The sequence below is a fragment of the Schistocerca serialis genome, chromosome 7 (assembly GCF_023864345.2).
Source record: "Schistocerca serialis cubense isolate TAMUIC-IGC-003099 chromosome 7, iqSchSeri2.2, whole genome shotgun sequence".
NCBI lineage: Eukaryota > Metazoa > Arthropoda > Insecta > Orthoptera > Acrididae > Schistocerca > Schistocerca serialis.
In genome coordinates, this window is record NC_064644.1 from 264,304,479 (window position 1) to 264,328,861 (window position 24,383).

The window sequence follows — 24,383 nt, forward strand, 5'->3', positions numbered from 1 at the left end:
GTATAATAGAGCCTTCAGATTTGCCATACAGTGCAAACATAATTGTGCCAAAAAAAACTGCTGATGGTGCGAAACATTATAGATCCTGCCATGATTACAGGCATTTAAATAGCAAAACAATTTCAGACATGTATCCAGTACTGAATATCATAGATACCACTGCCATCTCAGCAACAGTAAATATTTCTCTACAACCAACTTGAGGAGCACGTACCATCAAATAGAAGTTGCACTAGAGGACAGACATAAAATTGCTTTCTCCACACCTTCAGGTTGTTGGCAATTCTTAAGAATACCTTTCACAATAAAGACTGCCCCTGCAACATTCCCAAGATTAGTAGACGGTGTGTTACATGGATTAAAAACTGACAATGTATGATATACCTCGATGACATAATCGTATTTTTAAAAAACATCAAAGAGCATGCGATTCGCTTACAAGAAGTTTTCAAACATCTCACAGATGCTAAATTAACATTAAATTTAGAAAAGTGTCACTTCACATTAAAGAAAGTAACATATTTAGGCCATGTTATCAGTGAACACGGTATCCAAACCGATCCATGGCTAATAGCTGCAGTTAAAGATTTTCAAACGCCACCGTCTACCAAAGAAGTCAGCAATTTCTAGGTCTCTCAAATTATTATCGAAAGTTTGTAAAAGACTATGCAGAAATAGCATGACCTTTCATGCAGTTATTGAAAAAAGGTACTACATTTCACTGGACAACAGAATGTGACACAGCACTGGAAACACAGAAATACAAATTAACACACAATCCTGTATTAATCTACACAGATTTCAGCAAAGAATTCATCCTGTCATGCGATGCATCTGGACATGCTATCGGTGCAGCTTTGGGTCAAAACATTAACAGTGCAGAACATCCAGTAGCCTACGCATCCAGACAAGCATTCAGATAATTAAATATGGCAGAAAAGTATTATGAGTTATTGAGTATCATCTATGGTTTAAAATACTTCAGGTGCTATCTGTATGGGGATAAATTCCAGATAACCACAGACCATGCTGCTCTCAAATGGTTATTTGGGATAAAAGACACACATCAAGTCATTTGTCGCATTGATCCCTATGCCTCTCTGAAATGGACTTTGAAGTCATTCATAAACTGGGGAAGAAACACTCCAATGCAGATTGTCTTAGCAGAAAGGTAGCGGTATTAGAAGCAGTAGCTGGCAATGCAGCAGAATGGCGAAAAGCACAGGCTTCAGATGCAGATTACAAAAGATATGTGACACAGCGGCAGTTTTGTTTAGAGGATGGGGTCCTGTGTTCAACAACTAGTCTCGGGCCAAGAATCATGGTTCCCAAATGCCTCCAACAGGAAGTCATGTAAGAGGTCCATGAATACATTAAGCAGATTCAGAAAGATGTGGGTTTCAGTAGTTATTGGGAGATGAAGAGGCTCACACAGGATAGAGTAAGATGGAGAGCTGTGTCAAACCAGTCTTTGGACTGAAGACCACAACAACAACAACATCACAACAATACTTGGCACCAACAAATATTCAGTAGATACAATACAAATATAATTTATATTAAGTTTTTACTAATTTTATATTATCTGTCTGATACAACAGTATTTATAAGACACAGGATGTCCAAAGAGGAATGGTCAAAACTCAGAGATATGACAGAAACGATCATCGGAAGTAAAGAAGCCTTGTAAACATGGGATATAAAATGTATACCATAAGAGATATGGACACTTGTTCAGTAGAAGAGATGTATTTCACAGTAGCAAAGATGGCCAAGTGCTTATAGCTCTTAAGGTATGCATTTTAGAGCTCATGTTTAACAGACCTTTTTGCTTTGAATGATCACATCTGTCATATCCCTGAATATTGATCATTCCTCTACAGACACCCGTATAACGAAGTGTAACTACTAGTTTTGGTTTGTATGAGACTTGCAGTGAACATACACAAATCTATTCCTAATTTCTGCTATAGGAACTGCATCATTTAAAGTTCATTTTTTCCTTCTCTGCAATAAACAGCTTTATTAATTAAGTCAGCTTCGTCCTATGTTAGAAATGAAATCCTTTATTTTAGACAGGTAAGAAACATAGGGAAATAGTAAATATAAAATAACTTCAGTCAGTAATTAGAATGAACCACACTGTTTAAACAAGCTGATAACTGTCAGAAAGGACAAGCACGGAAATGTATTTTAATGAGAGGGCTACTTGCACTTTTACCATTGAGGATGCTGTGGTGCTTGAAACTTGACTTGTCTTTTGCAATTATAGTAGTTGTTACCTCATGATATAAATACGAGAAAACAGCAGCTCTTGAAATTTAAATCTTGTTATGCCACAGTCAAGACACAGTTAAAGTTGTTAAGATTGATCAGTTGCTGCATTCAGACTGCCATTTTCAGTAAGTTCTGACTTGCTGGCAGTTATGGGGAAGGTGTTGAGCTCTATTGCTTAATATTTCGAACCATAAAGTTTCTAGTTCTGTAAGAACATCATTGTTATGCTATCAGGTTCACCAACCATAAGCATGAAATGAGGGACCACATAAAGCAACAAGGAATCGTGTCCCGAGTCTGGGGGAAAAAAAGAAAGTTGGAGGCTGGAGGGTCAAAATTACAGGAATACACCAGTGCTGTTTAATGCCCAAATGTTCTTTATGTGGCGCAACTGATTTAGTGGAACCAACTTTCATAGCAATGTATCAGCTTCTTACCTTTATAGCACTTCCCATATTCCACATTTTACTTTTACGATAAACAATTCTGAATGACTGATGGACCTAAGTTCCAACAAGGCATCTGGAGTAGGCTGATTAACTGTGATCCACCACAATTTGCCCACCTGTGCTAACCTCTTCATCTCACTAAAGCACTTACACCCAATGTCCTCAATTATTTGTTGGATATACTCCAATTTCTGTCTTTCCATACAGTTTTTGCCCTCTATAGTTCTCTCTAGTACCATGAAAGTTGTCCCCTAATGTTTTAACATCTCTTTTATCACTCTGTTGTTTCTTCTAATATGTGTTTTTCCCATATTCCATCTCTCACCGATTCTATGGAGAACATCTTCATTTCTTACTTATCGGTTCACTTAATAGTCAGCACACTTCTGTAACAACACACTCAAATGCTGTGATCCTCATCTCTCTCTCTCTCTCTCTCTCTCTCTCTCTCTCTCTCTCCCCCCCCCCCCCCCCCCCCCTCTCCCAGCCCATGATGCACTTCCATCAATGCTGTGCTCTTGATATACATTCTCAGAAATTTCTTGCTCACATTAAGGTTAATGTGTAATACTGGTAGATTTCGCTTAACGAGGAATGCTCACTTTGCTTGTGCTAGTGTGCTTCTTATATCCACCTTGCCTTGTCTGTCATGTATCATCTAGCTTGCAAGGTATCAGGCTTTCTTCTCTTCTATCTACTATGTGGTCTCCAATCCCACTTCTGATAACCCTCATTACTTTCCATATTCTGCACTCAGCAAATTGTTCATTCCATGCACCAGCTTCTATAATTCTTCTTCACTTTCGCCGATGCAGTAATGACATCAGTGAACCTTATCATTGATATTATCCTTTCAGCCTGAATTTTAATCTCACTGCCAAATCTTACACTTTTAATAGGTTGGTACATAAGTTTGTAGCATTTTTGTTTTGCATGTTAGTATTATGGTTGCTATGGGTTTATTTATTGATTATAATTTTATATTTGTAGTTCACTTTTTTTATTTGAGTTTATACATTCTCATTTGGATGTCGTGAGTGGAACTGTAGGTGCTAGAAAATGGAGTGCCAAGTGGAGAAATCAGAAACATTTCCTACATGTTATTCTGTCTGCATTCTATAAAGGGGTGACAGCAGCATAGGCATCAAGAGACATTTGTGCCACGTATGGGGATAATGCCACTGGACAGAGCACCGCAAGAAAATGGTTCTCTTTTTTTAAGGAGGATCGTTTTGACATTAGTGACTGTCCACATTCAGGAAGAACTTTGGGGTTTTATGAAGATTGTTTAAATGCATTAATCCAGAAAGATTCATGTCAGTGTACTTGACATCACGTGCGGCATTTGCATGCAACCACCAACATGAGACATTTGGATGCAATGGGAAAGCTTCAAAAATCGGCTTGGGGATTAACAACTTCACTGGATGGTGCAGTGGCTAACGCATCTGCCTAGTAAGCCAAAGATCCCGGGTTCAAATACTAGCCTGGCACACATTTTTACTCGTCACCACTGATTCCATTTAATTGTTCTGATGCAACTGACATCAGCAATCCCTTCCCTTTCCTTTCCTTTTTCTCTCCTCCACTTTCGGTTTACATATAAGATTACGACAGTATGACTTGATGCCGCAGAATGGTTTATTCATCTATTAATGTGCAAGCAATATATTTAATGCATGGACGTTGATTTGCACTGTCTTTCACGCATGTAAGTAATTTTTCTGTATTTTCATTTATCATTGAAGTTTCATTTTTTATTGTTTCTTTTTCATTAGACATTTATTAAGCTTTGGAATACATGATGTAGCCAGTATACTTACATGTCCTCCCATTGATATTCCAGTTAAACCGAGGGGTCCAAACCCAGACTTCTCACACCAGTGAAGAATTGCCAGAGATTCTAGTATCAGGCAACCACCCATAACAAATATGTCGGAAACATTATGGAGACTGGAACGACTGAAACAGGAAATATGAACATTTAGGTCATGGTGATGAAATAATTTCTAATGTGGGCTAAAATACTAGATAACTTACACTTGATCCTTAGGCTTTCGCAGGCCATAAAATGGATTCTCCAGCAATACAGCACCAATACCAGATTCCTTTATAAGTGGTTTAGCCATTATTTGTCTTCTCCTCCAGTATCCCTGAGGAATGGTGATTTTAATTTATAATTACCAGTATTCACTATATTGTTTAAAATGGCATCTGTGCTGCAACTTACATGGTCACCTGTACCAGCCAAATGGATGCATACTGGTCTGTATTGCTTTGATTGCCATTCAGCTGGGAGAACAGCCTGAAAATAGGCAGTTTCTGCTTCTTTAGGCAAAATGTTGGGCAGGTGCTTCACAAATGGTGACAAAAAATTTCCTTCAAGGATCCTATAGTCTCCCACAGTTTCATCCTGAAATAATTATTAGGAAACAATTGCATCAGAATTGTGTTTTACCAGTACTAAAATCAGTATTTTATTTGATTATCAAGAATTGTCGGTTGTGCTGTGTGTTATAAGGAGACATCATACCAACAGCTTATACTCCTTCTTTTAATATACTACTGAATTGCCAGAAACTTGCATTACAGCAACTAACAGCTTGCGATGTACATGTATGGATCAGATCCAAGTACATATTTGCATTGTCAGTTTAACACAATAATGATCACATACACTATGTCATTACCAGTGTATATAATTTTTAAATACAACAGCATCACACAAAATTACACATCTACTGTACAGTCAACCTATACGATTTTATTTCTATTCAACCACACGTAAGAACATATCTTGAGTTTGCTATCCATCCATGCACTTTTTAATTCTGTTAAGTTGTATATCTATTTCCAATTCTTTGAACTTAGTATCTATTCACTGTCTGAATAGAAATGATTTTCCATAAGCAATAGTTTTATTGTTAGCCTAAATTTCTCTTTCAAGTTAAAATTTGAAATGCGAAATGGTAAACAGTTATACAGTTTTTATTGCCATATAAGCAGCACTTCTGTCAAGTTATGCTGTGTTGTGTTGTGGAACTATTAACTGGCAGCATGGATATGTACAGCTTCATTTTTACTGAACTTGTTTTCATGTGCCCATGTGAACAATAGTATTTTATACATGTACAAACTGTAGAATGTTAAAATTTTAGGTTTTTTCAATAGTGGCCTGCAGCTATCTGGTCTTCTTAGATTAGCCACTATTTTGATGGTAACTTTCTGCAGATTGAAACATCTTTTTTGTATTGACTCAGCTGACCCATATTTCCATTCCATAGCTCATAATAGCATTAGAATATGATAAATACACCATTTCCATAAGGTCATCTGTTACCAGAGGTTTAATGTTTTAGAGATCAAATATAGCTGAACTTAGTTTGCTTGTTAACATGCCAATGTAGTCTTTCTACAGTAAACAAAATGGAAGCTATTAGCTAAATACTGCAACTATAAGATCTGGCACGAATCAAAGTTTATTGTAAGAAAAGTTTATTCTTACAGCCTCAGTTTCAAGATATAAATGACTGACAACTAGTTTCAGTCATATATAATGACCATCTTCAAATCTGAGTGTTCACTACTAGTCATCAACCAAAATAATTTAGGCAAAAGTTTTCAGCCTGAAGTTAATGTACAATAAAGGATTGCTGAATATGTTACATAGCAATATAAACATTTATCAAGCTTCTGATGCTGGTACGTTAGAATTTCTTTACTGTGTAACTCCTTGCTGATAACTTTCACCCTGAAGATATTGACCAATTGCAAACTCTGAATACTCAGATCTGAAGATGATCGATCATTATCTACGATCAAAGCTAGTCATCAGTATTTGTTCATGGAACTGAGTCTATAAAAACAAACTTTTCTTAAAATATGTACAGTTGAAATACTTCTCACAATGAAATGTCGCGCATTATCAACAGTTTATTTGTGACAGAATGTTTGTGTTACCAAAAAGCTGTGCAAGTTGCAGAAAAAAAGGGTGAGGTGGAGGCAAGAAGTCAGAATCAGTTGCTAACTCAAGAATACACATTCATATTGGGATGATAAAATACCAAGCGTGCTTAAGAACATCTGTGTGCCAGGCGTAATTTTTGTACTCAGTTACCACTACAAACACACATTGAGATGTGGTCAGTTTTCAGACAGGTTAAAACAGTCATTAGCAATATTATCTTCATGAAAAGGGAATGAGAGATAAACAGTCCATTATAGACTGACTTTTTGTTATTAGCACTTCCTGAGATTTTTGAGACCACCAGTGCACATTATTTTCATTCAAATTCACAGTTTGATTTCAGGAAAGTATTCAACAAAAATATCATTCACTCATTTTGTGTGATATAACTGCAGCACCAAATGAAATGCTGACAACAGTAAGTATCTAATTTAGTTTTATCAAACAATGGAAACTCCAGGTAGGAATATCAACAATGTGGGAAAGATAGATTGATACTTACTATACAGAAGACACGTCAAGCTGTAGACAGGCACGAGTAAAAGACACTCACATGTAGCTTTCAGCCACAGCCTTCACCAGTAAAGACATTCACGTACACGCAAAAGCAAGCACACCTCATTCACACACGAGTGCCAACTTCAGCATCTCGGGCCAGAATGCAACACCACATACGATGTAACAGTGATCTGGAGGGGGTGGGGAAGGGGGAGGGGGAGGGGAAATGGGATGAGAAGGGGAGGGTAGGGTAAGGGGAAATGGGATGGGAAGGGGAAGGGGAAGGGGAGGGATAGTAGGGGTGTACAGGTGGGGAGAGAGACGAATGCTGTCTGGTGGAGCATGCAGGTATTACACTCCAACAGGTGCAGCGTCAAGAGGTTGTGGGGCAGGGAGTTGGGGAAAAAAAGGAACAAAAAATGAGAGGAGTGGGGAAAGATGGGCAGATGAGTTGGCAGACGGCTGCAAATAAACAGGGTGGGAGACGAGAATGGGAGAAGATGATAGGACATACGAGATGGAAACTGTTGGGTGGAGGGTGTGGGGACAGTATGTTACTGTAGGTTGAGGCCAGGGTAATTAAGGGAGCAGAGAAAGTGTTGTAAGGATAACTCACATCTGTGCAGTTCAGAAAAGCGAAGAGTGGAGAGAAGGATCCAGATGACCCGGGTTGTGAAGCAGCCATTGAAATCAAGTGTGTTATGTTCAGCTGCATGTTGTGCCACAGGGTGGTCAGTTTGCTCGAGGCCACAGTTTGGCAGTGGCCAATCATCCTGGTGGACAACTGGTTGGTAGTCATACCAATATAAAAAGCTGTGCAATGGCTGCAGCAGAGCTGGAAAATGGTTGGTTGGTTTGTGGGGGTTAAAGGGCCCAGACTGCGACGGTCATCAGTCCCTTTTTCCAAAAAACGAAAATCACCCACAGAGAATGAAAAACGAACAACAGAAAAGACGGCAGACGACAAAGGACAAGAGAGACTCAGACAGAGATCAGACAAAACAAATTAAAATCACACAGAGTGTGACAGGGGTTGGCCGACCATAGAGAAAACAAAAGGAAAAGCCAACCACTGAGAAACATATTAAAAACTCAGTATAAAATCGTAGGCCATGTCATAGCTGCTTTCACAGGTGGCCCAGCCCCTTATGGGGCAGGATGTACCTGTGACAGGACTGAAAAGGGAGTGCTGGGTGGGTGGATTGGGCAGGTTTTGCACAAGTCTAACACAGGGATATGATCCTTTGTGGCAGGGAGTTGGGATTTATCCTTACAACGCATTCTCCATTCCCGTAATTATCCTGGCCGCAACCTATGGTAACACAATGTCCCCACACCCTCCACCCAACAGTTTCCACCCTCTATGTCCTATCATCTCCTCCCCATTATCGTCTCACACTCTGTTTATTTGAAACCCTCTGCCAATGCATCCACCCATCTTTCCCTGCTCTTATAACTTTTCACTCCTTTTTACCCCACCTCCCTGCCCCACAATCTCCTGGCATTGTACCTGTTGTAGTCCAGTCCCTGCACACTCCACCAGACAGCTTTCATCTCTCTCCCCAGCCATACACTACTATCCTTTGCCCTTCCCCTTGTCCTACCCCTTCCCCACCCCCTCCAGATTGCTGCTTGCATCCCACGTGATGTTGCATTCAGGCCCGAGATGCTGGAGTTGGCAGTCACGAGTGCATGAGGTACGCTTGCTTGGGTGTGTATCTGAATGTTGTATGGGTGTCTCTCCTTACTGACAAAGGCTGTAGCCAAAAGCTACATGTGAGTGTCTTTTAATCGTGTCTGTCTGCAACTTGACGTGTCTTCGTTATGGTAAGTAGCAATCTATCTTTTCCACATTGTTCGTTTCATTTTATGAAATAATTAGATTGTTTAAGTTTGTGGAAGTATACCCTACCAGGTGACAGGGAATGTCCCAGAAACAGAGTTAAAGTGGTTAACTGCACACATATTTTATTCATGAAACTTGACACAATAGCTAATCCACTAGATATCATTGCTCACAATGTTAACAAGTCAAAGACACTACAGTGTAGATGTTCCTCTCCTTGCTCACCAGTTATGCATGTCCTAATCGATATTAGTCGATATCCACACAGGAGCCCCCCCCCCCCCCCCCCCCCCGACCCCGACCCCTGTAGTGCAGAGCATGAAGGGAAGATTAGGCTGGACTAGTGTAAGTGTATGACCAGCTATGCTGTGGCTGGCTGCACTGCAGGGCACAGTTACCATTTCTCAAAGTTGTGATGCATGTAGCACTGTTGCTGTATGCCTGGTACAGGAGCAGGTGGTATGGTAGATGGCCAGCACTTTCAAACTGGGACTCTGGTGGGGTTGGGGGAAGGGATTGTTGGGAGGGAGGGAAGGAAGTGATGGTGGTGTGATGTTGTCACCTCTCCAACAGTATCTGGCCCAGCCTATGGCAAGGATGTAGGCGGTGATCATGGTAGGACTCTGGGGCAGGTGATGTGAGGACGCCATTTGTTGAAAGGTGGGATGATATGGAGGCATAGCTGATATTGATGGGTAGGATGTACACATGGTCAAGGCATCATATATGTGTAACATCATCTGTCAGAGCATCTTTATTGAGTGCTGTGAGGTACAAACCATTATTGACCAATTTGATGGTGATGTCATAAGGGTTGAAATCACTGAGCTCAAGCTTAATGATAATGGGGAGGGCTGTGTGGGGGCTGGCTGTCCACATGCTGGGTAATGGGCATTCATCAACTTTGTTGTTTGTCGTGCCTCGAGGTGGTTATGTCCTGGAGACCCAAGCCTGTTTCAGGCAGTTAATCGAAACAGTTGATGGTCTGTCATTAATCAGAATATCAAATGTATGTGTGTCTCTCTTAAGAACTTTGAAGGGTCCTGTGTATGGCGGCTGTTGTGCTGGTTGGACCTCATCATCCCATAACATGACATATTCAAAATTGAAGAGTGCTTTATAAATGAAAACCTACGACGCTGAGTGTGGAGCAGGTGGTGACATATGAATATGTCTAATCTGAAACTTTCTGGGAGATTAAAACTGTGTGCCATACCGAGACTCAAATTTGGGACCTTTGCCTCTTGCAGGCAAGTGCTCTACTGATTGAGCTACTCAAGCAACGACACACAGCCCATTCTCAGAGCTTTTCTTCCACCAATACCTCAACTCCTACTTCCAAACTTCACAGACCCACTCCTGTGAAACTTGCAAGGCTAGTACTCCTGTAACAAAGGATATTGTGGAGACATGGCTTAGCCACAGGCTAGGGAATGTTTCCAGAATGAAATTTTCACTATCCAAGCATGACTCACGACACACCCTCACAGCTTTACTTCCACCAACCCTCATCTCCCACCTTCCAGACTCCACAGTAGCTCTCCTATGAAACCTGCAAGACTAATACTCTAGCAAGAAAAGATATTGCACAGAGATGGCTTAGCCACAGAGTGGGGGACATTTACAGCACGAAATTTTCACTCTGCAGCAGAATGTGCACACAGTTTTAATCTGCCAGGAAGTTTCGTATCAGTACACACTCTGCCACAGAGTGAAAATTTCATTCTGGAAACGTCCTGCAGTCTGTGGCTAAGCCAAGTCCTGCAATATCCTTTCTTCCAATAGTATTAGGCTTGACAGTTTCACAGGAGAGCTTCTGTGAAGTTTGGAAGGTAAGGGACTAGGTACTGGTGGAAGTAAATCTCTGACAAGTCATGAGTTGTACTTGGGTAGGTCAGTCTGTAGAGCACTTGTCTGTGAAAGGCAAAGGTCCAAAGTTTGAATCTCAGCCAAGCACACAGTTTTAATCTTCCATAAAGTTTCATGTCAGTGCATACTCTGTTGCAGAGTGAAAATTTCATTCAGGACGTTTAATGTGGTCTTTCATTTGTTGAACTAGTGTTGGAAAGTCCATATGCTCAGGGTATAACAAAACTGCCAGAATGCACCAGTGATTTCCCATACTGCATTTCGGCCTGAGACATTTGTAGGTCCTCTTTGAAGACAGTTCAGACACCAAGTAGTAACTTAATTAAAGCTTTGGTCCACAATCTGCCATGTCACATAAGGATGGCTTCGAGAGACCTGTGCCATACCATTTTTCAACTAACCCATTACTCTTTGGCTGATAGGCTGTAGTGCAGTTGCATTTCATTCCACTGAGGTTACACAGCGTGCTGAACAGTGTTGACTTGAACTGGTGCCCTTGGTTTGTAGTTATCGTGTTTGGTGTGCTGAAATGTGCTGCCGATGTTTCTGTAAAGGAGTGGATGGTAGACTCTGCCATGATGTCTTTAAGGGGGACCATTTACACCCACCGGGGCTCTCTGTCTACCACTGATGGTAGATACTTGAATCCCTCTGAGTTCAAGAGAGGGCCAACAAAAATCAATGTGTACATGGCAATTGAAATTTTAAAATGACTAACTGTGCTTGAGCATGTCTTCCAACTTTATTGTATTGGCACAGTACACATTCCTGTGTCCAGGTGTGGCAGTCCTACTTGATGTTGGGCCACACGAAGCATTCTGTAATGGGCCAGACTGCGCACCTGACGCCCGGGTGAGACTTGCTGTGGAGATGGTTTAAAATTGCATGACACATGGTTTGTGGCATCAACAGACAGATCCTATTAAGAGAGGTTAGTGTTTGTCCCTGGAACAGTGCACTGTGCAATTTGTAAGCCAGTAGCATCATTGCACATCAATTCTGCGATGCTCTCATCATTGCACTGGTCAGTGGCTAGTTCCTCATAATCAAGTTGGAGGGAAATGACATTGATTCATGATACATAGTTAGCAATGACACTGTCAGCCCCATGTAGCTGGTAGATATCCACAATGTACTGTGGGATAAGGTCCATTTGTCAGTACCGTGGAGGGCTGACATCCTACGACGGATGCTGTGAAGCATCAACAAATGGTTCATGGTCTGTAAAAATCATAGCATGTTGCCCTCGAAATCTTCACGAAAGTATCTCAATGCCTCAAAAATTGTGAGAATTTCTCAGTCAAAGGCTGAGCATTTGGACCGAGGGGATGCAAGTTTCCGTGAGAAGAAATGAAGGGAGTGTACCCCTCTGGCAATTAGCTGTTGCAGTGCAGCACCAATCGTGGTGTCGCTTGCATCAGTGGTGAGTGAGAGTTGTGCATCTGGAATGAGGTGGGCCAATGAGATTGTGTGTGCAAGGAAATCCTTAGGAAGTTCGAATGTGTCTTTCTTCTCCCTTCCATGTTAGGTCCTGACAGCACGTCGGTGAGGGGTGCTTATAAGGCCACTGCTTGTGGCAGATGATGCCAGTTAAAGTTCCAAATTCCTAAGAATAAATGGAGCTCATGATAATTCTGGGGGAGGGGAAGCTGAGTGTCGGCTTGGTCCACGGTCGGCCTGATCCATGCGGCGCTATGTGCCCGAAAAAGATAACTTCTATCTTCTGTAACATCCTAATATTAAGAAATTACTACACAAGGCCAATTTTAATGTCTAGATGGATTCATATCTCAATGGAATGATTTCTTGGAAGTTTTACATTCAGGATCTTATGAAGAAACTGCATGCTACTGGCTTCACCATCAGAATACTCTACGTTGTTCTCTACAATGAAACACAGAAGCTTGGTACTTTGCCTGTTGCACAAAGTTACGTCTAAAATTTATGTTGTAGCTATGCGATAACCACATGAGTTCACTTGCTTCCAACTACTGAGACCCATTAACAGAACAAAGATGTTAGTGTCACGTACACCAGAAATATGAGTTTAAATATTACTTGGGAAATACGATGCTCACTCCATTAAAAGAGTGTTTTGTTGTAGGATTCTGAAATTTACCACTAAGTGGGTAGACAATGGAATCATATTTGAGAGGATGTCATTCCAGTCCACATTTGGTCATCCTAATGCAGTTTTTGTAAATCACTTAAGATGAATACTGGGATGGTTTCTTTGAAAGTGCGCAGTTCATTTACTTCTCAGCCTTCCACTATTTGAACTTGTACTGTGCCTCTAATCAATTCATTGTCAGCAGGATGTCAACCTCTAAACTTCCTTCCTCCTACAAACACACAATTTGTAAGTCAAACCTATAAAGTGAATGATGAACACAATGTGAAAGTGTCAACAGTATGAAGTTGTCTTCTCTCGTTGGCCCAGCAATTCTCACCATGTAATCCTCATGAGCAAACTGATATAGTTCTTTTTTCTAAACTTGAGTACCATTTATTAACACCAATTTCCAATTCTGACTACACCCCTGGTGGTGTGTAGAAAACTGCCAATGAAGACTTTTGTTTCTTTAGATGTGTTCCATTTAAAGGGGTGCCTACAAGCTGCAAGGAATGCTCGGGCAAATCCTGGTAGAGACTGAAGATCTGCAATGCCTTAATAAGGCATTACTGAAAGCGATGCCGCAAAGCAGGACTTGCCTGCAGTTAGCTTCGCTTCCCCATTTCCAGGGTTCCCACAGGCAGTCTGTCCAGGCTTGTAATTTATGATGTAATTGTTTTGGTGGTTTCCCCTTCTTGTGTACACCAGGCAAAAATGTCCACACTTTCGTATAAAATTTAACAAATGTAGGGAAACTGTCCGCACGGAGTGAAAAGTGTTAGTAGGAGATGCCAATTCTATTTTCAACAAAGGCCTTACTGGCCGAAAGCTTTATTTGTAACAGTCTTTTTGTTGTGCCTATATGTGACTCAGCATCTTCACTATATGGTGAGTAGCAACTTTCCTTTTCATAATATTGTTACATTCCATTCTGAATTTTCCATTGTTTGATTTACACCATACTCACATATATGTAATAAAAGTTCATTGTTATCTGAAAAGAGTGGCAGTTAATCAAATCAAATAACAGAAGAGTAATAAATCAACACTAATATGAAGCTGACTATTACAAATGTTTACAAGTGAAGATGCAGAAACAGGAGAAACTAGAAGATATATTACGCAGAGGAAGTGGGGTGGGTTGGGGTGGAGATACACTTATTGAAAAGCAAATGTTCATCACTTTCAGCCTGCTCAGATTTGGGCTACTTTCATTTTGTGTTACCTCACTTCCATTTAGATGTGTGTTTCTAGATGTCAATGCAGCATAATTACTGGAGATTCCCTTTCTCTATTTTGTCTGTTTCTGTATTTGGATAAGTTTATGAATTATTACATGCTTCTTGAACTGTTTTATGCACACTATGAAATTGGCTTACCACACAGAATAGTACATTTGCTATCCTTTAGCCCATTACTGTACTGATAAGATCTTATGTTCACTTTCACGTTATAAAATACTGGTTAAGCACGCAGTATACAGAAGAAGCAGCTATCCAGGCAATAGGAGTATGTGTGACGTTCACACGCGGAGGGCTTTATATAAGATAAACCTCGTGCAAACAAAGTCATTCATTACAGCGGGAAATTTATGCCTTTGCAGATGAGAAAAAGAAACTGTAAACCTGATTTTAGTTGACTGGAGGAAAATTCTGAGTGAAAGTCTGCAATTACACTCATTTGTTAACATTAGGAATGGCCTCATAGTTCTTGGAATGGATATCTGATCAAAGAAAGAAATAAGAAATAGCGAAATCTTTAATTCTTAATGGAATAAACACTGGAAAAATAACAGAATGGCAATAGTGCTGGTGTATTTATTGCTGAAAAAAAAAGGAAAAAAAAGTATTGAGCAGTGAGATAAATACCAGTTCAGAATGAAGGATAATTTGGTGAAGACAGGCATAAAAGGTAACTGATTGTGTCTACCAACCATCTTCAGAGAATACCAAAGTGGCTGAACACTTCCAAGAGTCTGCAAAATTCAAATTTCTCAACTACACTGCAGTAACAGGAATCAGTTTCAATGTACCACCAAGATACGTGTGGGATATTGTATAAAACATGTTCCTTACGTATCACCTTGAGTGGTATGTTGAGAAAAAAACTTGCAATGATGACATCCTACATCTCCTCATAACAAACATGTTCGAAGTTTTCAGTTAAGTGAACAAATGGAAATAAGTCGTGACCAGAAGGCTGCTAAACCATCAACAATTACTAATTTTGAAAGAATTGTTAAGGAAGGAGGAAAATATGTTGTAAAGTAGCTGATTGTCAAGAAACTGGTGGTAAACACTGAAAGCAAAATCTGGAGGGTGTGGAAACTACATACAATTTTCTAAGGTACATACTAGATTAGCTTCTTCTGTGTGTGGTACTGTGGCACAATGATTCAATGATAATGTTAGGATGGTGCCAGAAATGTAAAGTGAGCTTCACATTCAAACAAAGCTAAAGTTTTATTGAACCAAAAAAACATGAATAAAGTAAAAACCAATGTAAGGACAACTAGGTAAGAATCATTCAAAGAATATAAAAGCACAATCTACTAAGAATACCTGAAAAATTTCAGACCCATGTAAAGTTACGTAATGGATCAAAATTACATACACAATTGCTTTTTAACTATACTGGCACTAAAATGGAAGATCACAGAAAGATAGCTGGACTATGATACTCTCTTTAAAAATATAGAGTATGGAACATGTGCCTACAGTTGATGCTTTTTTTCTCTACTTCTGAAAAGCCTTTAATACAGTTTTGGAGTGTTACCCTGTAAACAAAATATGGGCTTACAGAAGAACAGCCCACATACGCCTTGTTTCTCTGCCTGCCATGGAAGTGTAATCAGCAACTACGTCAGCTTCATCATTCTATCACAGGTGGTGTTAAATATGAGATCGTGTCACAAGAAACATCCTGCAGCAGCCATGCAAGTTGTTTGAACTCTTTACAACTAATTACTGTGGAAATTTTCAGGCAGTTCTGATGGAGGAGTCCTATGACACATCCGAAGCCTATCAGAAGTAAACAAAAATAGAAGCCGAGGTTTCCAGATGGAACTCTGTCTCTTCTCACTGCCAGCAATTCACCTTTTGTAACTTCACAGGACTTTAAACTTTGGCAGCCAAGTTAACTCTTAGCGATTGAGGAACACTACGTAGACTGTAATTGTTCCAACCAAGAGCATCAGTGTTTGTGTCCTTTAAAACTCACAATTATCAGCGAATGCAGTAGTTTTTGTTGTAGGACAAGTTTTGTGTCCAATGTAGGTAAGTGGGGGACAGACAAAATTGGGTATGAGAATTGTCAAACATAGCATAAATTAGCCTGTTAGTTCCTACAGTCGATGGACAGTGAGATGCTTGGTGACCTTGTGGAACTGCTCACACTGTAAATTTTAGAGGCACTGCAGTAGCAATGCCAGTTTAAAAAACAAACAGTGCTGCTCAAAAAGCAGCATGAGCAAAAGATGTTGCCATCACAGAACACTGAAATATCAGAAGTGCAAGGCTCATGTTAAAACACAGAAACAGAGAACGACAGCAGTGTTCCAACTGGCCTGGCAGTGAACTCTGAATATGAGAAAATATGGCACGAAAATCTGTACTTTTAATTCGAAATACACAATTTAGATAACAATCTTTTTCATTTACTTCTAGACTATGAGGCTCAGACATAAAGTATAAGGCACACACCTTAAAAATGAAGTGTTTTTGGTGACCTTGCGAAGTAATATTTTTGAGAAATCTCACTCGATAATTAAGAGTAAATACTCGTAGCTGGGGAAGTCATGTGAAATTTTGTAAATGGTGTTGTGATTGCTTTTTAACTGTATAATTATTTACTTATAAAACAAAATATTGCAATTTTGACCATATAGCCACAATCAAGTGTAAAATAATTGTGCCTCAGCACATGTCACAACCTAAACATCATATGGACATGACATGACACAGAAGCTGCTTCCATTGCATTGTGTTCCTCACTACAACTTCTTGTTTGGAATGCACACTTTGAATTGCATTATGAATATGTTGCTTGTATTCTACTTTATTTTTGTATGCATCCATAATACTGGGTGGAGTAAATGATTTCATATTTGTTTTTGCTTCATATAAAACAGAAGTCACATAGTGTTCTGTGGACATTTGTTCCTGCTTACAAAGCTGTCTTGAACTACTCAGTTTAAATGTGTTTTAGGTATTCTGTTTATGTTCTACTTTATCTTAGTTTGCACGCTTTCTTGAAGCTACTCCCATTTACTGAAGAACTCCATGTTAGCAGCTTTTGACATACCTGGTATTCATCTTTATGACATCTTGTCGCAAAATGAATATGTATTTCTGCTCTGAATGGTGTTGCTTCTTGCAGCTGAGTATGCTTTGTAGTCTTAGTGTCTAAGGCATTCTTCTTTGCAAGTGCTAAAGACGCAACAATAGTCAGCAAATGTGTTCACACATTGTTAACAGGTACTATATAGAATGCATTTTAGCAGAAAGCAATGTACAACAATCATCCTCCCATTCCAATGAAAATTTAAAAGCATGTAGTATACACACTCACATTTTCATCACTGGATCTACTACAGCTTACTAAATGTTGTATCATTCAGTATGGTAGAAGCATGTTCACACTGTATCACATACAAATATGCACTTCGATTATAAAGCCTGAGTCAATACTGATGGCATGTCTACATTAGCTTTGGGTGAGCTAAATGATACACTGTCATCATCATACAGGCTAACCTGGTACAAAATGCCTTGTGTTAGATGGCTGTGCCTATCACTTTCAGTTTACGTGACGCTACTCTTGACAATGTGTTGAATACTGCATAATCCTTGGAGTTAGTGTAAAGAGCTGAAGTGCCGACAATGCCAGAAATACCACCTACCAAACATCACCGCCTCACTGCCCCTGGATCCATGCCAGAGCACAGTCCATCCCGACAGGACCATCGAGCACTGCCATCACAACTGAGTGACTTGTCCAATCACCAAACTGTCTGTGGTAGCTGGGATCATCTCGCAGCTGCCTTTCATGGTGCCAGCAGTCAAGACACTCAGATCCCACCACTGATGTAATTCAAAGCCATGCACATTGTGCCTTCTCTCACCAAATGCTATTTCCGAAATGAATAAATGTATGAATTGAATCCTTGGAATTTGGACCACCTACGCTTCCAGTGCACTACCATTTTTTTAAGCTGGATGGAGCTGATTGCCGTAGATTTGATGCTCCACTTATCTCAAATAGTAAATATGTTACCGATTCTTTTAGAAGTGATAACTTAAGTTTAACATGTCTGTCGACATAAAAGTTTTCTGGGTGTGGTACCACGTCATAATGTATAAAACTACTGCTGGAGAGTTTTATACATTAAGACGCATTACCACACCCAGAAAACTTTTATGTCAACGGACTCTGGCTGCAGAAGTCTACGCAATTATATTTAACATGTCTTTTCCACTGAATAACAGTTGGAGGGCATTATTTCTGACAATCAACAATAACATTCCCGTGCTTTCACTGGCTTAGCTACAGTATTCTTATTGGCATTTGCTGTCTTCCATGTAAGGTATGACAGTTATTATTTACTGCAATAACAACAGAATTGAAAGGTAACAGTGATACCTAAATATGACTGTTATTGGGTGACAATCCTGCACAGAAGGTGGTTTCATCAGGAAACAGCTGTGAAAAGTAGAAAGATGTACAGATGGTTAACCGCTGGAGTCAAGACTGGCTGCTGACCTCCAACACGTTAAATGATAATGAAATATGCAGTTTTATCCAAAAAGGCCCAAATATGATTAAGTACACCATCACTTAATGATCCTTGGAATCAATCACACAATATAATACTGAGAAACATGAGGCTGCTGAGCACATAAGTTAAATTGTGACAAATGCCAGAGATGTGTATTTTTTTCCCCATTGGTGGTGAGCAGGGGATTTTAGTCAGTCCTCTGGTTGGCTTGATGTGGCTGATCATTATTTTCTCTTCTGTGCCAATACCTTCACCTCAGAGTACCACTTACACCCTATATTTCCAATTATTTGTTGTATATATTCTAATCTCTGTATTCCATTACCATGAAAGTTATTCCTTGTTATCTTAACACATATTCTATCATCTGACCCTTCTGCAAGTCAATGTTTCCCAAATATTTCTTTCATTATCAATTTTGTATTAAAAAAACTATTCATTTCTTATCTTATTCATCCACTTAGTTTTCAACATTCTGCAACAGCACATCTCCAATACTTTGATTCTCTTCGTTTTGGTTCACCTGCAGTCCGTGATTCACTTCTACAAGATGTTTTGCTCAAAATGTACGTTCTCAGAAATTTCTCTCGCAGATAATGTCATATTTTTTCATATCTATAGACATATTTTGGTTAGGAATGGTTTTTCATCTGTGCTAATTCATGTGTTATGGCCTCCTCACTTCACACATCTTGTGTTATTTTCTTTACAAAGGAGCAGAATTCCTTCACTTCATGCACTCTATGGTCTTCAGTTTTGATGCTAAGTTTGTCACTAACCTCATAACTGATATTTCCCAATACTTCTGTCCATTTCAGTGTTCAGTAACCTGTTCAGTCCATTCAATGGATCCTGTAATACTTTCTCATTTTCAGAGAGGATATCAATGTCATCATAAAATCTTTTGGTTACCATCCTTTCACGCTGAATTTTAATCCAACTTTTTGTTATTTCCTTCATACAGTTTGGGCAGCAGAAAAGAAAAAGTGCATCCCTTCATTATGTCCATTTTAATCTGAGCACTTCTCTCTTAGTCTGCCATCATTCTTTTTCCCTCTTTGTTCTTGTGCATCTTGTATATTACCTGTCCTTCCCTACAGCATACATCTATTTTTATGAGGATTTCAAACATATTGCACCTCCTTGTGTGTGTAATGCTTTATCTAGGTTGACAAATTCTTGTGTTTTGATTTTTCTTGCATCCATTATCAAGTAAAACATCATTGTTGTTGTTGTTGTTGTGGTCTTCAGTCCTGAGACTGGTTTGATGCAGCTCTCCATGCTACTCTATCCTGTGCAAGCTTTTTCATCTCCCAGTACCTACTGCAACCTACATCCTTCTGAATCTGCTTAGTGTATTCATCTCTTGGTCTCCCTCTACGATTTTTACCCTCCACGCTGCCCTCCAATACTAAATTGGTGATCCCTTCATGCCTCAGAACATGTCCTACCAACCGATCCCTTCTTCTGGTCAAGTTGTGCCACAAATTTCTCTTCTCCCCAATCCTATTCAATACTTCCTCATTAGTTACGTGATCTACCCATCTAATCTTCAGCATTCTTCTGTAGCACCACATTTCGAAAGCTTCTATTCTCTTCTTGTCCAAACTATTTATCGTCCATGTTTCACTTCCATACATGGCTACACTCCATACGAATACTTTCAGAAATGACTTCCTGACACTTAAATCAATACTGGATGTTAACAAATTACTCTTCTTCAGAAACGCTTTCCTTGCCATTGCCAGCCTACATTTTATATCCTCTCTACTTCGACCATCATCAGTTATTTTGCTCCCCAAATAGCAAAACTCCTTTACTACTTTAAGTGCCTCATTTCCTAATCTAATTCCCTCAGCATCACCCGACTTAATGAGACTACATTCCATTATCCTTGTTTTGCTTTTGTTGATGTTCATCTTATATCCTCCTTTCAAGACACTGTCCATTCCATTCAACTGCTCTTCAAAGTCCTTTGCTGTCTCTGACAGAATTACAATGTCATCGGCGAACCTCAAAGTTTTTATTTCTTCTCCATGAATTTTAATACCTACTCCGAATTTTTCTTTTGTTTCCTTTACTGCTTGCTCAATATACAGATTGAACAACATCGGGGAGAGGCTAGAACCCTGTCTTACTCCCTTCCCAACCACTGCTTCCCTTTCATGTCCCTCGACTCTTATAACTGCCATCTGGTTTCTGTACAAATTGTAAATAGCCTTTCGCTCCCTGTATTTTACCCCTGCCACCTTTAGAATTTGAAAGAGAGTATTCCAGTCAACATTGTCAAAAGCTTTCTCTAAGTCTACAAATGCTAGAAACGTAGGTTTGCCTTTCCTTAATCTTTCTCCTAAGATAAGTCGTAAGGTCAATATTGCCTCACGTGTTCCAGTGTTTCTACGGAATCCAAACTGATCTTCCCCGAGGTTGGCTTCTACTAGTTTTTCCATTCGTCTGTAAAGAATTCGTGTTAGTATTTTGCAGCTGTGACTTATTAAGCTGATAGTTCGGTAATTTTCACATCTGTCAACACCTGCTTTCTTTGGGATTGGAATTATTATATTCTTCTTGAAGTCTGAGGGTATTTCGCCTGTTTCATACATCTTGCTAACCAGATGGTAGAGTTTTGTCAGGACTGGCTCTCCCACGGCCGTCAGTAGTTCCAATGGAATATTGTCTACTCTGGGGGCCTTGTTTCGACTCAGGTCTTTCAGTGCTCTGTCAAACTCTTCACGCAGTATCGTATCTCCCATTTCATCTTCATCTACATCCTCTTCCATTTCCATAATATTGTCCTCAAGTACATCGCCCTTGTATAGACCCTCTATATACTCCTTCCACCTTTCTGCTTTCCCTTCTTTGCTTAGAACTGGGTTTCCATCTGAGCTCTTGATATTCATACAAGTCGTTCTCTTATCTCCAAAGGTCTCTTTAATTTTCCTGTAGGCGGTATCTATCTTACCCCTAGTGAGATAGGCCTCTACATCCTTACATTTGTCCTCTAGCCATCCCTGCTTAGCCATTTTGCACTTCCTGTCGATCTCATTTTTGAGACGTTTGTATTCCTTTTTGCCTGTTTCACTTACTGCATTTTTATATTTTCTCCTTTCATCAATTAAATTCAATATTTCTTCTGTTACCCAAGGATTTCTACTAGCCCTCGTCTTTTTACCTACTTGATCCTCTGCTGCCTTCACTACTTCATCCCTCAAAGCTACCCATTCTTCTTCTACTGTATTTATTTCCCCCATTCCTGTCAATTGCTCCCTTATGCTCTCCCTGAATCTCTGTACAACCTCTGGTTCTTTTAGTTTATCCAGGTCCCATCTCCTTAAATTCCCACCTTTTTGCAGTTTCTTCAGTTTTAATCTACAGGTCATAACCAATAGATTGTGGTCAGAGTCCACATCTGCCCCTGGAAATGTCTTACAATTTAAAACCTGGTTCCTAAATCTCTGTCTTACCATTATATAATCTATCTGATACTTTTTAGTATCTCCAGGGTTCTTCCATGTATACAACCTTCTTTCATGATTCTTAAACCAAGTGTTAGTTATGATTATGTTGTGCTCTGTGCAAAATTCTACCAGGCGGCTTCCTCTTTCATTTCTGTCCCCCAATCCATATTCACCTACTATGTTTCCTTCTCTCCCTTTTCCTACACTCGAATTCCAGTCACCCATGACTATTAAATTTTCATCTCCCTTCACAATCTGAATAATTTCTTTTATTTCATCATACATTTCTTCAATTTCTTCGTCATCTGCAGAGCTAGTTGGCATATAAACTTGTACTACTGTAGTAGGTGTGGGGTTCGTATCTATCTTGGCCACAATAATGCGTTCACTATGCTGTTTGTAGTAGCTTACCTGCATTCCTATTTTCCTATTCATTATTAAACCTACTCCTGCATTCCCCCTATTTGATTTTGTGTTTATAACCCTGTAGTCACCTGACCAGAAGTCTTGTTCCTCCTGCCACCGAACTTCACTAATTCCCACTATATCTAACTTCAACCTATCCATTTCCCTTTTTAAATTTTCTAACCTACCTGCCCGATTAAGGGATCTGACATTCCACGCTCCGATCTGTAGAACGCCAGTTTTCTTTCTCCTGATAACGACATCCTCTTGAGTAGTCCCCGCCCGGAGATCCGAATGGGGGACTATTTTACCTCCGGAATATTTTACCCAAGAGGACGCCATCATCATGTAATCATACAGTAAAGCTGCATGCCCTCGGGAAAAATTACGGCTGTAGTTTCCCCTTGCTTTCAGCCGTTCGCAGTACCAGCACAGCAAGGCCGTTTTGGTTATTGTTACAAGGCCAGATCAGTCAATCATCCAGACTGTTGCCCTTGCAACTACTGAAAAGGCTGCTGCCCCTCTTCAGGAACCACACGTTTGTCTGGCCTCTCAACAGATACCCCTCCGTTGTGGTTGCACCTACGGTACGGCTATCTGTATCGCTGAGGCACGCAAGCCTCCCCACCAACGGCAAGGTCCATGGTTCATCATTATCTTTCCTAAAGCCAAACTGATTCACTTAACAGATCCACAATTTTCTTTTCCATTCTTCTGCCTATTATTATGGTCAGCAATTCATATGCATGAGCTGTAAAGCTTATTGTGCAGCAATTATTGCATTTATCTACTCCTCATTATCTTCAAGATTGTATAAATGATATTCTTTCTTAAGTCCAATAGTACAACTCAATTCTTGTAGATTCTTAATAATAATTTGAGCAATCATTTGGCTGTCACTGCTGTCAATCATTCAGAAACTCCAAAGGAACATTGTTTATCCCATCTGCCTTGTTTCACTGCAAGTCTTCCAAAATTCTACTGAACTGACTAATACTGGATCCAAACTGGAACCAATTTCTTCTCCTACCATGTTCATGAACAATTCCTTCCCCTTCTAGAGACCTTCAGTGTCCTATCTCCATATACCTACCCCTCCTTTGCATAAGACATTAGCATATTTTTAGCACTCTTAACATTGGCAACTTCGTTTTTAAATTTTCTGATTGTTATTTTAATTTTCCTATATACTGAATCAATCCTTTTGACAATCATGCCCTTTTTGATTTCTTCACATTTTTTCTGTAACCATTTCACTTTTGCTTCCTCATTCTGTGTAATGATTTTCTAAGTCTAGTAAGCATGGGTTTTAAACAGCATACCTTAGGAGCTATGAGCACTACTTCACCTTCAGTACTTTGAAACAACCTTTGCAACCTCTTTCCTTTCCTCATTTTGAGAGATGGTAATATCGACTGAAACAAGAAAAAATGCCCAGTAAAAATGGGCTCTAAAGTGCATACCTTAAGAGCTATGAGCATTTGTTCACCTTCACTATTGCGAAACAAATCTCTTTTACTGACCAAGCAGCTCTTAAGGTGCGCATTTTAGAGCACACGTTTACTGGACAACTTTTCTTGTTTTGGTCCATAGTATCTCCTCTGAAAATATGGAAAGCAAAGAGATTGCAGTAGTGGTGATTTGTTTCACAGTATCAAAGATTGAGACGTGCTCATAGTTCTTAAGGTATGCATTTCAGAGCCCATTTTTACAGGACTTCTGTGT

At 39.7% G+C, this 24,383-nt stretch overlaps 1 protein-coding gene across 3 annotated transcripts in view; it reads right to left on the reverse strand.

Moving 5' to 3' along the window:
• Positions 1-24,383, reverse strand: part of LOC126413337 (protein ABHD18) — a 189,263-nt gene that overhangs the window by 149,702 nt on the left and 15,178 nt on the right. For all 3 annotated transcript variants that reach the window (XR_007575368.1, XR_007575367.1, XM_050083248.1), the window contains exons 3-5: positions 4,957-5,139; positions 4,767-4,879; positions 4,550-4,688 (exon numbers count right to left, since the gene is read on the reverse strand). Coding sequence is in view for 1 of the 3 variants with exons in the window: in XM_050083248.1 (XP_049939205.1) it covers positions 4,550-4,688; positions 4,767-4,879; positions 4,957-5,139 (435 nt within the window). In the remaining 2 variants the exon portion in view is untranslated. The remainder of the gene's footprint in view (positions 1-4,549; positions 4,689-4,766; positions 4,880-4,956; positions 5,140-24,383) is intronic.